The sequence below is a fragment of the Zophobas morio genome, unplaced genomic scaffold (genome assembly GCF_036711695.1).
Source record: "Zophobas morio isolate AGI-343-1 ecotype UQ-CSIRO unplaced genomic scaffold, CSIRO_AGI_Zmor_V1 ptg000008l, whole genome shotgun sequence".
Lineage (NCBI taxonomy): Eukaryota > Metazoa > Arthropoda > Insecta > Coleoptera > Tenebrionidae > Zophobas > Zophobas morio.
This window is the reverse complement of record NW_026972113.1, coordinates 1,738,482-1,755,931: the sequence shown is the minus strand read 5'-3', so window position 1 is coordinate 1,755,931 and position 17,450 is coordinate 1,738,482. Positions and strand designations below refer to the sequence as shown.

General features: G+C 33.0%; 1 protein-coding gene across 3 annotated transcripts in view; it reads right to left on the bottom strand.

Moving 5' to 3' along the window:
- Window positions 1–6,115: 6,115 nt before the first annotated feature.
- The window catches only part of LOC135125006 (serine proteinase stubble), a 137,023-nt gene continuing 125,688 nt past the window's right edge, over window positions 6,116–17,450 (bottom strand). For all 3 annotated transcript variants that reach the window (XM_064050272.1, XM_064050273.1, XM_064050274.1), the window contains 2 exons: window positions 15,180–15,477; window positions 6,116–6,515 (listed from right to left, as the gene is read on the bottom strand). In XM_064050272.1, the coding sequence (XP_063906342.1) occupies window positions 6,231–6,515; window positions 15,180–15,477 (583 nt within the window). In that variant the 3' untranslated portion in view covers window positions 6,116–6,230. The remainder of the gene's footprint in view (window positions 6,516–15,179; window positions 15,478–17,450) is intronic.

The following is a 17,450-nucleotide window of genomic DNA, read 5'->3' as shown; positions in this document are numbered from 1 at the left end:
TTCAAAAAAGACGGTTTGGTTTCCCGAGAAGGTTTTACATTTTCAAAAAAGACAGTTTGGACTCCCGAGAAGGTTTTACATTTTCAATAAAGACGGTTTGCACCCCCGAGAAGTTCTTACATTTTCAAAAAAGACGGTTGGGACTCCGTGAAAGTTTCACATTTTCGAAAAAGATAGTTGAGACCCCCGAGAAGGTTTTACATTTTCAAAAAAGACGGTTTGGACCCCCGAGAAGGTTTTACATTTTCAAAAAAGACGGTTTGGACTCCCGAGAAGATTTTACATTTTCAAAAAAGACGGTTTGGACTTCCGAAAAGGTTTTACATTTTCAAAAAAGACAGTTTGGACTCCCGAGAAGATTTTACATTTTCAAAAAAGACGGTTTGGACTCCCGAGAAGGTTTTACATTTTCAAGAAATACGGTTTGGGCCCCCAAGAAAGTTTCACATTTTTGAAAAAGATAGTTGAGAGAAGGTTTCACATATTCAAAAAAGACGGTTTGGATTCCCAAGAAAATTTAATATTTTCAAAAAAGACGGTTTGAACTCCCGAGAAGGTTTTACATTTTCAAAAAAGACGGTTTGGACCCCCGAGAACTTTTCGCAATCTTAAAAAAAAAACATTTCGGGATCCCGAAAGGGTTTCATATTAAAAAAAAGATATTTGGGGTCCCCGTGAAGGTTATACACATTAAAAACAATGCATTTGGGGCCCTTGAGAAAAGGTTTTACATTTTTAAAAAGGACAGTTGTGATTCCCGAGAAGGTTTCACATTAAAAACAAAGCGTTTGGGGCCTTCGAGAAGGTTTCACATTTTTAAAAAGACGATTTGGACTCCCGAGAAGGTTTTACATTTTCAAAAAAGACGGTGTGGACTCCCGAGAAGGTTTTACATTTTCAAAAAAGACGGTTTGGACCCCCGAGAAGGTTTTACATTTTCAAAAAAGACGGTTTGGACCCCCGACAAGGTTTCACATTTTGAAAAAGACGATTTGGACTCCCGAGAAGGTTTTACATTTTCAAAAAAGACGGTGTGGACTCCCGAGAAGGCTTTACATTTTCAAAAAAGACGGTTTGGACTCCCGAGAAGGTTTTACATTTTCAAAAAAGACGGTTTGGACCCCCGACAAAGTTTTACATTTTCAAAAAAGACGGTTGCGACCTCCGAGAAGTTTTTATATTTTCAATAAAGACGGTTGGGATCCCCGAGAAAGTTTCACATTTTTGAAAAAGACAGTTGGGACCCCCGAGAAGGTTTCATATTAAAAAAAAAAACGGTTTGGACTCCCGAGAATGTTTTACATTTACAAAAAAGACGGTTTGGACCCCCGAGAAGGTTCTACATTTTCAAAAAAGACGGTTTGGACTCCCGAGATGGTTTTACATTTTCAAAAAAGACGGTTTAGACTCCCGAGAAGGTTTTATATTTTCAAAAAAGACGGTTTAGACCCCGGAGAAGTTTTTACATTGTCAATACAGTTGGGACCCCCGAGAAAGTTTCACATTAAAAAAAAGACGGTTTGGACTTCCGAGAAGTTTTTACATTTTCAAAAAAGACGGTTTGGACTCCCGAGTTAGTTTTACATTTTCAAAAAAGACGGTTTGGACCCCCGAGAAGGTTTCACATTAAAAAAAGAAGACAATTGGGGCCCCTGAGAAGATTTCACATAAAAAAAAGACATTTAGTTCCTATTCTCACTTTACAAAAGAATATATAATTGACCTCGCCCACCCACCCTGCCTCCATTTCGGTGATCCTTTTTGTCCAATCCGAATGAAAGGTGGATCTCAATTGAGAGAGAAAATAGAAAAATTGAAAAGCCCAAAAGTAAAAAATCTAAACATCGAAAGATTTAAAAACTGAGATGGAGAAATCGAAAAATCAGAGTATCGAGAAATCGAGGAGTCGAAAGCCGAGAAGAAAAAATTGAAAAATTTATGAATAGAGAAATTGAACAATCAAAACTTTGAAACATTTGAATTCGATAAATCTGGGAAATCAAAAAATTGAAAAATCGAAAAACTTTAAAAAATAAAAATTCGGAAAATGGAAAAATTTACATATAGAAGAACTGAAAACTCGAGTAATCGATAAACTTAGAATTTTAATAATTGAAAAATTAAAACATGGAAAAGTTGAAATATTGTGAAGACGAAGTATAATAAGCAGTCGAAAAATTGAAAAATCTGAAGTGTAACGTAAAACTGAAAAAGAAATCAAAAGATTCAAGAATCCAAAAATAGAAAAGTCGAAAAATCGAAATTGTGAAAAAATTCAAAACTGAAATAAATATACCAAAAATTAAGAAATTAAAAAATTAGTAAAATGAGAAACCCAAAAAATAAAAAAACCAAAGTTGAAAAATCGTAGGCTTAGACCCCCGAGAAAGTTTCACATTTTTGAAAAAGACAGTTGGGACCCCCGAGAAGGTTTCACATTTTCAAAAAAAAAAAAAATACGGTTGGGACCCCCGAGAAGGTTTCACATTTTTAAAAAAGACATTTGGATTTGGCGCCTCCGAGAAGGTTTTATATTTTTAAAAAATACAGTTGAGACCCCTGAGAAGATTTCACATAAAAAAAAGACATTTAGTTCCTATTCTCACTTTACAAAACAATATATAATTGACCTCGCCCACCCACCCTGCCTCCATTTCATTGATTCTTTTTGTCCAATCCGAATGAAAGGTGGATCTCAATTGAGAGAGAAAATCGAAAAATTGAAAAGCCCAAAAGTAAAAAATCGAAACATCGAAAGATTTAAAAACTGAGACATGGAGAAATCGAAAAATCAGAGTATCAAGAAATCGTGGAGTCGAAAACCGAGAAGAAAAAATTGAAAAATCGAAAAATTGACATATACAAGAACTGAAAACTCGAGAAATCCATAAACTTCGAATTTTAAAATTTGAAAAATTAAAACATGGAAAAGTTGAAATATTAAGAAGACGAAGTATAATAAGCAGTCGAAAAATTGAAAAATCTGAAGTGTAACGTAAAACTGAAAAAGAAATCAAAAGATTCAAGAGTCCAAAAGTGGAAAAGTCGAAAAATCGAAATTGTGAAAAAATTCAAAACTGAAATAAATATACAAAAAATTGAGAAATTAAAAAACTAGTAAAATGAGAAACCCAAAAAATAAAAAAACCAAAGTCGAAAAATCGTAGGCTTAAACCCCCGAGAAAGTTTCACATTTTTGAAAAAGACAGTTGGGACCCCCGAGAAGGTTTCACATTAAAAAAAGAAGACAACTGGGGCCCCTGAGAAGGTTTCACATAAAAAAAGACATTTAGTTCCTATTCTCACTTTACAAAAGAATATATAATTGACCTCGCCCACCCACCCTGCCTCCATTTCAGTGATTCTTTTTGTCCAATCCGAATGAAAGGTGGATCTCAATTATCTACTAAGATAACATTGATTTTGATTAATGACACCCCCTAAGAAAATAGAGAACGGGTGGGCGGCGGGACTCAACAATATTAAGAGTAATCACTGGAATGAAGAGGGTGTGGGTGGGCGGTACTATTGCTTACTTATAAAAGAATCTGTATGGAAAAGTTAAACTTAGCCCTGCCCGCCCACCCGTTCTGTCATTTTTGCTTCAGAAATACGAAATAAATGTTATTGCAGGTAAGTATTATAACAAAAAAATTACGATTATCGCTTTTTTTAATAGCCTACGTTCTATTAGTTCTTATTCTGACTTTACAAAAGAACATATAATTCACACCGCCCACCCACCCCACCTCCATTTCACTGATTCATTTTTTATTTAGTGCCAAATGGAAATTAAGAAATAACAGTATTGTTTTTCTAAAATTTTCTGGGAAAATGGAGTAAGCCGTTCCTGATTAAATCAATAAAATTAACTTACTCATTATTTTTTTTCTAGCTACCTGTTTATTTAAATCTAAAAAAATGAATGCAATGATAAGTCACAAGTAAAAACTCATCACATTTTGCATATTTTTGGGTAGAATTTTGAGATGACGTCATCTGCAATTTTTTTACTATTATTTGACCACTTTTAAAAATTACCTAAATATGTTTTTTGTACATTTCGACTTTCAGAAGTTACTTTTGGCTCAATTCGAAAATTCCTACCATTTTTTCATATTGACGCAAATGAAATGTGGGGATATTTTGGATTTTTTAAATTTCGACTCTCAAACCGAATATTTTGAAAAACTTGGTCCGAGGGAGGTCATGATAGTATTATGTTTTCCGAATCAGCACGTCGAAATCTACATACCAGAATTTCTAATGTATTTTTAGATAACTTTTCCCAAAACTCAATTCTTTATGAGATTTTCAACAATTTTTTTTAACAACTTTCGAAAATTACAATTACACAGACTTTTATCCCTTCTAAAATTACCTAGAGATTTTTTTTTATATTTTGGCCTTGCAAAGCTACTTTAGGCCTCATTTTTAAAAATCTTGATTTTCAAATCGAATATTTAGAACATTTTCGGGACCATAAACGCGTTGTATTTTTCAAATCAATGGCTTGAAATGTACAAAATACTTTCAAAAATTACTTAAAAACATTTTTTGTATATTTCAGCTTTCGGAAGCTGTTTTTGGCTTCACTTTTTCGAAAATTCCTACCATTTTTTCAGAATTTCCAATATAAAAATGACAATTTTTGAATTTTTAAAAAACTTTCAATTTCAAACGAATATTTCGAAAATCCTCGGTACCCTAAAACCAAGAATTAGCACTTCGAGATCACGTAGAATTTTTAATGGATTTGTAGGTAACTTTTCCGAAAAGCTGTCAGCTTATGAAATTTTCGACCATTTTTGACCACTTTCGAAAATTACCTGAACATACAATTTCAAAAATGTGGACTCTATATTATACATGATATTAATAATCTAAATACAACTTCAACTAATACAACAGACGGACAGTCAGACGGAAAGAAATAGGAGTGGGGTTGGGACCAGCTTCTGCGCTAAACACTCTATCCTCTCAAGTAAAATTTTTAATCTTTGGGAAGTACAAAATCGAGTTAATTTATGCCTTAAACCTAAACTTTACATTAACAATCCATATATACAAACAATCCTGTAGCAAATGAATTAATTTAAGATCATCCTCTTAATCCTAACGAATAGCCCTGATTAGAGTTAAAATTCTTATTACTAACGCTATATTAATACGTCCAAATTATCTACGCTTTCCAGAATGTTTACTTAGAGTAATCTTCTCGGCTCTCCCTTAACCCGACCCTTAATCACAAATGCCTGAACATCACAAACGTCAAGCGAAAAGCCCTTACATCACCATTCGCAACAACTCTCTCAAAAATCGTCGTTCAGCGACAACCATAAAAATAAAGAACCGTCCAAAACGATTTTTTCAGCGTTTCCTTGGAGATGACGACAGTCATTTCCCTCTTTGTGCGGTTCTTAATTTCCTCATTTGAAATAATCCGTTTATAAACGCTACATTCCCCTTGTTAGACTCCGTACAGGGTGGAGTTTATTCAACTCGGAATAATTAATGTTAAGGTGGTCGTTAAAACGCTAGTTCTTTATGTTGGATTTGGTCGAGATTGGACTCGAGATAAGGCTTACATTAAATGGTAGATCGCTGTTTCATTTAGCTTTACTGGAATACTCAGGGCGTATAAAATTGTATTTGCTTGGAGATAATCTTGAATTATTCCGGTGCGTCTTTAAGATAATGGGGTGTTCGAGGGTAGCGCGGAATAATCGTGCTGTATGAATAAAAAAACATAACCTCACAATGCACATTTTAGAAATGTAGACTGAATCTGGGTTAAAAAATTAAATTTTCGTTGCAAAAATTTAACACTTAACTAAGCTAAAAATGAACCTGCGGCTTCCCCCACCACTTTTCTGGAGGTGTGGGAAGCCGCAGGTTTGCAACCGATTAGGAAACGTGAATTTCGCTCAGATATTTAGTTGCACCACTCCGACAGATTTCTCCAATTTCAAACAACACAAGCATCCACAGCCTCTCTAAACTAAACCGTAACACAATATTCCTTCAGCAGTAACTAAATATCACATTATTCACTTAACCCTACCTTAACCTAAAAATAAATTACACTACATAATTTTAAATCAACACAAAAAAAAACAACATTATTTATACTTTATACAACAATTACATAAATACATATTACAATACAATAATATCAACAAAATATACATCTCTTTATGTACACCTATACAGCACGATTGGTCGTGTTTTCAAGTGACGTGTTTGAGGATCCAGGGGACGAACTTAGAAATCCGGGTGCAGACTCCGGGGAGGTTGGCCTCGGCGCAGCCGATTCCCCACGAGATGATTCCGGCGAGGAAGTAGCGGCCATCTTTGCCCCGGACCTGCAGGGGACCTCCGGAGTCGCCTTGGCAGGAATCACGGCCGCCGTTTTCGTGGCCGGCACACAGGAAAATGTCCGGGATGAACTCGTGCCTTCCGGCACGCAGGAACATGCTTTTGCACCGGTCGTTGCTCACTATGGGAACCTGAACCTGGAAATGAAGTAAAAGATTAATCTGGCGGCGAGGCTGTTAATAATTCCGGAGTAATGTGTCAAGAAGAGGAATAAGGGCGGGTTAGAGGTGGGGTTTGTATTAATTGGAAGGTGGATGTCGTGGTGTAATTGATTCGGGGGAGGGAGAGCGTGTAAGGGGTGAAGGGGGTGTCGAGGTTGACAGCGCATCGCGAGCACGACTAGAATTGGCGCAGTGACTTGAAAATTACCGGTATTCAGGCAAGACCTCCATAATTAAAAGTTCAATTTATCAATGAAATCGAAAATTACCCAAAGAATTTTTTTTGAAGGTTTTGATTTCCAAAAACTAGTTTTACCTTAATTTCTTCAAAATTTCTACCAGTCTGCCAAATTAGCAATATGAAATATGTCAATTTTCTGCACTTTTAACAATTTTGCTTTTTAAATCGTATATTTCGAAAATTTTGTAGCATTTTAGTCAGCTCAAGTTTTCGGTGCCCTTTGGACCATTTTTAACCAATTTCGAAAATTACCTAAAGAGTTTTTTTTGTAAATTTCGACTTCCAAAAGTTAATTTTGACATATTTCTTCGAAAATTCCTACAATTGTTCTAGAATCATTCATATGAAATTTTTAGAATTTTCAGAAATTTTGATTTTAAAATCGACTATTTCTAAAATCTTCGGGGCCATAAACACTCGAAATTTTTCAAAACCACACGTCCACATCTGAATTGCAGAAGTTTGAATAGATTTTTGGGTAACTTTTCCAAAAACTTAATTTTGAAACGTCCTTCGACCGCTTTTGAAAATTGCCTACAATTTTTTTGTACATTCTCAAATTTTAGCTTCATGTCTTCGAAAATTCCAAATAAATTTTGTCGAATTTTGGACTTTTAAAAATTTTGACTTTCATAGACTTCGAAAATTTGACTCCGAAGACACTATATTTTTTTAACTGACACATGAAGATGAACATTGCAGATTTTTGTGGAATCTTAGGCAACTTTTTCCAACGCTCAATTTTTCAGCATCCTTTTTCGAAAATTACACAAAGAGCTTTTTTTGTAAACTTCCAAAAGCTACTTTTGGCTTAATTTCCACGTTACCATTTTTTCCGGAAGTATCAATATAAAGTATGTCTTTTTTTGGACTAATTAAAATTTTGACTTTCAATATTATATTCAATATTTTAGTAATTAGGACATCAAGATCTACATGTAAGAGTTTTTTTCCACATTTTTAGGCAACTTTTTCAAGCTTAATTTTCAACTCAAGGGCATTTTTTGGATTTTTAAAAATTTTGAATTTCAAACGAATTTTTCGAAAATTTGCTGTATTTTTCAAATCAACAGATCTGGATCTACATGCTCGTAGATGAATTTTCCCAAGAGCTCAATTTTTAAATACTGCTTTTTTTGAGATTTCAACTGTCAGAAGCTATTTTTGGCTTCATTTTTTCGAAAATTTTTACTATTTTTTCGGAATTTTTTGGATTTCGAAAATCTTCGGAACTATAAAATAATTTTGGAGAAATTTTTCATTAGTTTGATATTTCAATACCCTTTTGAAATTTTCACCCATGTTTCGACCATTTTCGAAAATTACCTAAAAAAAATTCTTGTAGATTTCCACTTTCAGAAGCTGTTTTTGCTTTATTTTCTTCGAAAATTATTGCTATTTTTTCAAAATCGTCACTATGAAATAATTATGGCCATTTTTGGGTATTTAAAACGTTAATAATAATAATTAATATTTCGAAACTGTTACTGTTACAATTTTGTACAAAATCTCAATTTTTAAACACCATTATGAAATTACTCAAAGAATTGTTTTGTAGAATTTGACTTTCAGAAGCTGTTTTTGGCTTCATTTCCTCGAAAATTCCCACTATTTTTCCAAAATCGCCCAAAAAACATGCTGATATTTTGGATTTTGAAAAATTTTTACTTTCAAACAGAATACTTCGAAAATCTTGCTCCTAAGCCATAAAATTATTCTAAATTGTAAATTCTAAATAGCACGTCGAGATATACAAGGCAATATTTTTAAAGGATTTTTAGGCAATTTTTCCCAAAATCTCAATTTTAAATACGATTATGAAATTTTCGGCCATTTTTTGACCACTTTCGTGAAGTACTCAAAGAATTTTCTTGTAGATTTTGATTTTTCCAAAATCGGCCAGTCGTTGGATTTTTAAAAATTTTGATTTTACAATCGAATATTTCTAAAATCGACGTCTGAATTACAAAATTTTTTTTCGAAAATTACCTAAAAATATATTTTTTTGTAGATGTCGAACTTCAGGAGCTATTTTTGGCTTCATGTCTTCGAAAATTCCTACCATTTTTCCAGAACTGCAAATATGAAATTTGACGAATCTTTGGATTTTTCAAAATTTTGACTTTCAAACCGAAAATTTCGAAAATCTTGCTCCGAGGCCATAACGGTGTTATAGTTTGCTAATCAAGACGTCAAGACATGCACCAGAGATTTTTTTTTTGGATTTATAGGATGCTTTTTCCAAAGCTCAATTTTCAACTCATGAAATTTTCGAGAATTTTTTGACTATTTTCAAAAATCACTTAAAGAGAGTTCAAGTTCCAAAAGTTACTTTTGATTTACGTTTGGCGAAAATTTCTACTATTTATTTAGAATTATGAAATATTCTGACATTTGATCTGAATATTTCGAAAATCTTGCCCCCAGACCATAAAAGCGCCATATTTTTCTCATTAATACCTTGAGATATATCTAATAGAATTTGTAATGGATTTTTAGTCAATTTTTGGCAAAAGCTCAATTTCTAAACGTTATTATGAAATTTTCGACTATTATTTGACCATTTGGAAAGTTACCTACCCAAAGTATTTTCTTGTAAATTTTGACTTTCAAAAACTGTTTTTGGCTTCATTTCTTTGAAAATTCCCACTATTTTTCCAAAATCGCCCAAATAACATGCTGATATTTTGGATTTTTAAAAATTTTGATTTTCAAACAGAATATTTCGAAAATCTTGCTCCTAAGTCATAAAATTATTCTAAATTCTAAATTCTAATTAGCACGTCGAGATATACAAGGCAAAATTTTTAAAGGATTTTTAATCAATTTTTCCCAAAATCTCAATTTTCAAATACTATTATGAAATTTTCGACCATTTATTGACCACTTTCGTAAACTACTCAAAGAATTTTCTTGCAGATTTTGACTTTCAGTAGAAATGTTTGACTTCATTTTTTCGAAAATTTGCACCATTTTTCCAAAATCGGCCAGTCTTTGGATTATTAAAAATTTTGATTTTACAATCGAATATTTCTAAAATCGACGTCTGAATTCAGAAGCTATTTTTGGCTTCATGTCTTCGAAAATTCCTACCATTTTTCCAGAACTGCTAATATGAAATTTGACGAATCTTTGGATTTTTCAAAATTTTGACTTTCAAACCGAAAATTTCGCAAATCTTGCTCCGAGGTTTGCTAATCAACACGTCAAGACATGCACCAGAGATTTTTTTTTTTGGATTTATAGGCTGCTTTTTCCAAAGCTCAATTTTCAACTCACGAAATTTTCCAGAATTTTTTGACTATTTTCGAAAATCACTTAAAGAGAGTTCAAGTTCCAAAAGTTACTTCTGGTTTAAGTTTGGCGAAAATTTCTACTATTTATTTAGAATTATGAAATATGGCAATTTTTGGGGTTTAAAAAATTCTGGCATTTGATCTGAATATTTCGAAAATCTTGCCCCCAGACCGTAAAAGCCCCATATTTTTCTCATTAATACCTTGAGATATACCTAATAGAATTTTTAATGGATTTTTAGTCAATTTTTGCCAAAAGCTCAATTTTTAAACGTTATTATGAGATTTTCGACTATTTTTTGACCATTTGAAAATTTTCACTTTCAGAAACAGTTTTTGGCTTCACTTCTTCAAAAAATGCCATTATTTTTCCAAAATCACTCAAAAAACATGTCGATTTTTGGATTTTCAAAAATTTTGACTTTCAAATCGAATATTCGAAAATCTTGCCCCGAGACCATTAAGCCCTATATTTCCCGAGACCATTAAGCCCTATATTTTTCTAATTAACACCTCGAGATATACATAACAGAATTTTTAATGGATATTTAGTCAATCTTTGGCAAAAGCTCAGTTTTTAAATACCATTATGAAATTTTCGACTATTTTTCGACTACTTTCGAAAATCAGCTAAAGATATTTTTTATAGATTTCAACTTCCAAAGGTTACTTTTGGCTTAATTTTTTCGAAAATTTTTACCATTTTTCCAGAATCACGGATATGAAATATAGCAATTTTTGGGGTTTTTAAAAATTTTAATTTTTAAACTGAATTGAATATTTCGAAACTGTTGCTCCGAGGCCATAAAGGTGTTGTATTTTTTGAATTAGCAGGTTTACATTTTTACAAAGCTCAATTTTTTAACAGTTGTATGAAGTTTTCAATCATTTTTCTACCATTTTCGAAAATACCTAAAGAGTCTTTTTTGTAAATTTTTCTAAGAGCTATTTTGGTCTTAATTTCGTATTAAATGTTGATATTCAAATCCAATATTTCGAAAATATATTCCGAGGCCCAATTTTTTTCATAATTATAGGTGTATTTAAAATTTTCTAACATTAATCGCCCACTTTCGAAAATTATCTACGGATTATTTTGTAAATTTCGACTTTCAGAAGTTATTCTTGGCTTCAATTCTATCTTTTTTTCGCCAATATAAAAAAAGGCATTTTTGGATTTTTAAAAATTTTGAATTTCAAACGAATTTTTCGAAAATTTGCTGTATTTTTCAAATCAATCATGCTCATGATCTCATGCTCGTAGACGAATTTTCCCAAGAGCTCAATTTTTAAATACTGCTTTTTTTGAGATTTCGACTGTCAGAAGCTATTTGGTTTCATTTTTTCGAAAATTTTTACTATTTTTTCTGATTTTTTTGGATTTCTAAAAATGTTTACTTTCAAACGAATATTTCGAAAATCTTTGAGACCATAAAAAAATTTTGGACACATTTTTCATTAGCTCAATGTTTCAATACTCTTGAAATTTTCAATTATTTTTCGACCATTTTCGAAAATTACCTAAAAAATTTTTTTTTAATTTTTACCTTCAGGAGCTGTTTCTGCTTTAATTTCTTCGAAAATTCTTACTATTTTTCCAAAATCGCCACTATGAAATAGTAATGCCCATTTTTAGATATTTAAAAGTTTGACTTTGAAACCAAATTAATATTTCGAAAATCTTACTGTTACATTTTTGTCCAAAATCTCAATTTCTAAATACCATCATAAAATTACTCAAAGAATTTTCTTGTAGAATTTGACTTTCAGAAGCTGTTTTTGACTTCATTTCCTCGAAAATTCCCACTATTTTTCCAAAATTTAGCAAAAAACATGATGATATTTTGGATTTTTGAAAATTTTGATTTTCAAAAAGAATATTTCGAAAATCTTGCTCCCAAGCCATAAAATTATTCTAAATTCTAAATAGCACGTCGAGATATACAAGGCAACATTTTTAAAGGATTTTTAGGAAATTTTTCCCAAAATCTCAATTTTTAAATACGATTATGAAATTTTCGACCATTTTTTGACCACTTTCGTGAAGTACTCAAAGAATTTTCTTGTAGATTTTGATTTTCAGAAGAAATTTTTGGCTTCATTTTTTCGAAAATTTGCACCATTTTTCCAAAATCGGCCAGTCGTTGGATTTTTAAAAATTTTGATTTTACAATCGAATATTTCTAAAATCGACGTCTGAATTACAAAATTTTTTTTCGAAAATTACCTAAAAATATATTTTTTTGTAGATGTCGAACTACAGGAGCTATTTTTGGCTTCATGTCTTCGAAAATTCCTACCATTTTTCCAGAACTGCTAATATGAAATTTGACGAATCTTTGGATTTTTCAAAATTTTGACTTTCAAACCGAAAATTTCGAAAATCTTGCTCCGAGGCCATAACGGTGTTATAGTTTGCTCATCAAGACGTCAAGACATGCACCAGAGATTTTTTTTTTGGATTTATAGGATGCTTTTTCCAAAGCTCAATTTTCAACTCATGAAATTTTCGAGAATTTTTTGACCATTTTCGAAAATCACTTAAAGAAAGTTCAAGTTCCAAAAGTTACTTTTGGTTTAAGTTTGGCGAAAATTTCTATTATTTATTTCGAATTATGAAATATGGCAATTTTTGGGGGTTAAAAATTCTGACATTTGATCTGAATATTTCGAAAATCTTGCCCCCAGACCATAAAAGCGCCATATTTTTCTCATTAATACCTTGAGATATACATAATAGAATTTTTAATGGATTTTTAGTCAATTTTTGGCAAAAGCTCAATTTTAAACATTATTATGAAATTTTCGACTATTTTTTGACCATTTTCGAAAGCTAGCCAAAGCATTTTCTTGTAGATTTTGACTTTCAGAAACCGTTTTTGGCTTCATTTCTTGGAAAAATCCCAAAAACAAGTCGATTTTTGTATTTTCAAAAATTTTGACTTTCAAATCGAATATTCGAAAATCTTGCTCCGAGACCATTAAGCCCTATATTTTTCTAATTAACACCTCGAGATATAACAGAATTTTTAATGGATATTTAGTCAATTTTTAGCAAAAGCTCAGTTTGTAAATACCATTATGAAATTTTCTACCATTTTTTGACCACTTTCGAAGCTACCCAAAAACTTTTCTTGTAGATTATGACTTTCAGAAGCAATTTTTGGCTCCATTTCTTCGAAAAATTCCATCATTTTTCCAGAATCGACAAAATAAAATGCCAATTTTTGGATTTTCAACAATTTTGACTTTCAAACCGAATATTCGACAATCTTGCTCCGAGACCATAAAGGCTCTATATTTTTCCAATTAACACCTCGAGATATAAATACCAGAATTTTTAATGGATTTTTCAGGTAATTTTTGGCAAAAGCTCAATTTTTAAACGATATTATGAAATTTTCGACCATTTTTTGACCATTTTCGAAAGCTACCCAAAGCATTTTCTTGTAGATTTTGACTTTCAGAAGCCGTTTTTGGCTTCATTTCTTCGAAAAATCCCACTATTTTTCCAAAATCGCTCAAATAACATGCCAATTTTTGGATTTCCAAAAATTTGACTTTCAAACCGAATATTACGAAAATCTTGCCCCGGAATCACAAATTTACACGCCTCGAGATATCATAACAGAATTTTTAATGGATTTTTGGTCAATTTTAGGCAAAAGCTCGATTTTTAAATATCATAATGAAGTTTTCGACGAATTTTTCGCCAATTTCGAAAGCTACCCAAAGAATGGTCTTGTAGATTTTTACTTTGAGAAGCCGTTTTTGGCTTCATTTTTTCGAAAAATTGCACCATTTTTCCAAATTCGCACAAAAACATGCCAATTTTTGGATTTTCAAAAATTTTGACTTTCAACCCGAATATTTAGAGAACTTTTTCCAAAGCTCAATTTTTCAGTGCTCTTATGAAATTTCAAAAATTCCCTAAACAGATTTTTTTGTAGATTTCGGCTTGCGAAAGCCACTTTTGGTTTAATTTTTTCGAAAATTTGTACCAATTTTCCGGAATCAATTTTGCGATACCTTTAAAATTATAGACCATACGAAAATTACCGAAAGCTCAAATCGACGCTTCAGATTTCCGTGGATGACTCGATTACAACTTGAATAAAATTAATAAGACGAATATTTTTGTTTTTCGCTCGTAATAATTTATCACTAGCTCAATTTTAATAGCCATTGAGTTATCCAGTGTGCTTTTATTAAATTTCGAGCACCACGATTGGGTTTTACATTAAATTAAAATGCACGCTGCCATCAGAATGCAATAATCGTCAATAAAACGAGTGCAATTAAACGTTTCGTTAAAATCGCAATTATTACAACCTACGACCCGGTGATTTACCGCGAATTCCTCGAACTAAATAAAAATCGGAAACAAATTGAGCCTTGCCTCCGACCCAAGGATTTATAACATGAATATCCACTCCTCCGAATACATGTCGAAGTCTGAATTATATATGTCCAGGCCTAAATTTCACCCTGTTAATAATAAAAAAGCATTTCTCCGATACCCGAAGCGATATTTCATATTTCCTTCCAAATCCTTAATGATCATAAAATCGTGAAACTTTTTCCGATCGGAAAAGCAGTAAAAACTTTGGCAAGTGTGGACACTACTCAGTTTTCTCTCTCGCCACGAAAGCGCCGAGATAATGGATTTTTCCAGGCGGTTTTATCAAACGAAAACAAACGAATAGGTTTGTTTAGGTTAGGGCTGAATCCAGCGCTTATACGAACAATGATTAAAACCCAAACCCCACATAAAACATTCATTTTTTTTCGCACTTATCGGAGATCTGTCGATAACTTTCCCCCCTGCTTGCGTCGAGATAGTGGGGAAGTTTTATTCTACTTTAACGGTTAATACGGCTGTGAGTTATTTTACGCAAGTTGTTTTGAAAGTTGCGAAATTGTTCGGAGTTTTGAGTTCGAAACAGCTGCGTAGGCTCGGCTGTGTCGCAGACTTCGCCAACTCTGCCACGCATAAAACACGCACAAAAATGAACTCCGAGTTACTTATTATTACGTAGTGAAACTAAAAAGCGAGCTCGTTTTTGGCGTGTGACGTCACGTAGTGTTAAGTGGCGGACTTACCTCTTGTAGAACGGATGGCAGCGTCCCGCCCTCGCTCAGCCGCCCCCATCCGGTGACGGTGGCGTTCTCGCCGATAAGCAGATCATCGGAAGCGGGCAAACAAATAGGAGAAATATGCGGAGCAAACTCGAGAGGTTTATCAAGCTGAACCAGAGCCAAATCGTATTCATACGTGAAAAAGTTGTACTTGGGGTGAACCACTTTCCTCGCCACCGCTCTTTCGACGTACGGAAATTCCTCTTGAACACTTGAAAAATCGTACTCGCCGACCCGAATCCGGATCTGGGATGTAAGCAAACTGAAACATTTGAAATATTTCTGTGAAAGGAAAAAATCGCTTTGACTTCGGTGCAGGCAAACATTTCCTTTCGCTTGATTTGTGTTTGCTTTTGAATTTAAGGATGAATTAAGCCTCGCCGCTTATTAATTGGGGTAATTGAAAGGGAAAAAGTCGATGTGGGGATGTAGTGGAGGTTTAATTGGTGACTGGCGAAGCAATCAGTTAGTGTCTCGAGAAAAATTAAATAATTATTGTCTCTTGTGCCTTCGTGACTACTGAATTCCTCTAGATGTAATTACGATTTAATTAAGTTAGAAACTTTGATCCCTTGATACGGCCACGGGAAGAGAACTGTGTCAGAAGCGTATTATGAAAGAAGTTAGTTCGTTTTGTAGACCATTAAAGGAACTAATTTTGTAAAATAATCTCCACATAAACCAAGCTGGAACCTTCTTTTTTGTTTGGATATGCATGAACACAGTCCTGCTTTTAATTAAAACCTCTGCTTAAGCGAAACTGAAATTAAGTTTCAGCTGAAGCAAGTTAAGGGACAAATTAACTTAACATTCACTTACGATAAAACCGTTTAGTAAATGTGTACGCAGGACAGTTTCCATGACGTGGTTAACATTCTGAAATTCTTGCAAAATCATACTGGCTGGCGAGACGCCACTGATTCTAAGTCACTAGACGTATCTGCGACAGAAAGCCAAAAGGCCGTAACTTAAACAAAGCAAAACTTCTACTTTGAAGCTAAAATCACTTCAGTTTTGTGCAATATTAATCTTGAAATATAGCATGGAAAAATGGGGAAAAGCTTACAATAAGGGAAAGTTATGTGTCAGTTGGTTGGCGTCGTGTGTTCGGTTAACGTCTTTGACAATCGTGACATTGTAATTTTATTTTTTCCATCTTTTTAATGTCTTTATCTCCATTTCTTCAATTTATCTCATTTTTGTCTCAATTTTTTTGGTGTAATTCACCTGTTCCTGGATCTTTTGACATTTTAAAAATTTCTCTTAATGCAGATTTATAATTCGACTGTACTTCTATTCTACTAGAATAGTCACAAGAATAAAAACAGGGATGGATGGGCGGGGTTATTGCTTGCTTAGAAAGATACTGTAGAAAACTTAGTTCCGCCCACCTCCTTTCTGCATTTTGCTAACCTATTTTATTTCTGTAAAGTGGATTTTTATTTCACAAGCGGACGAATGTAAGATTTAACTCAAAGTTAAAAATGGCCCCACCCACCCACCCCTACTTCGTTTTCACGACCCTTTTTATTGGCTCTGAGACGGAAGTTGGATTTTATTTTGACAAATAATACAATCTAGAACTGGATATTTTTTAATAAATTTTTTATTTTTATTCGAAAAACGACGTTGCCATCAACGTTTAGAGAGAAATATTTAAAAATCACATGAAGTAGACTCAACTTTGTAGGACTGTAAACGCCACGCCTCGTCAGCTGGCCAATGAAATGATTTTTTTAGGGTGGAGCTTGTGTGAATAGGAGGGGCATCAGTAATACTGTGTTTTAATATAGTCTTCAAGTTTGTTTTTTTAACACAAGCTGATTTTTTTCTAGTTATTTTATTTACAATTTATCTATTTTCTCACCAACGATTTAACAGATTTGAGAAGGAATCAAAAAGGTAAAAATGTAGTCATTAATTAACAATATTAAGAGTTATAACCAGAAATAAGAAAGGGTGGGTGGGTGGGGCTATTGTTTGCTGATAAGATTGGAGAAACAATCTAAACTTAACTCATCCCAAGCGGCAGAATGTAAGATTTAATTCAAAGCCAAAAGTAGCCCCACCCAGCCACCCCCACTACGTTTTGAAAGCCCATTTTATTGGCTCTGACACGAAAGTTGGATTTTATTTTGACAAATAATAGAATAGAGGACTAAATATATTTTTTAAAGCATTTTTATTTTTATTCGATAAACGACGTTGCCGTCACCTTTTAGTGAGAAATATTTA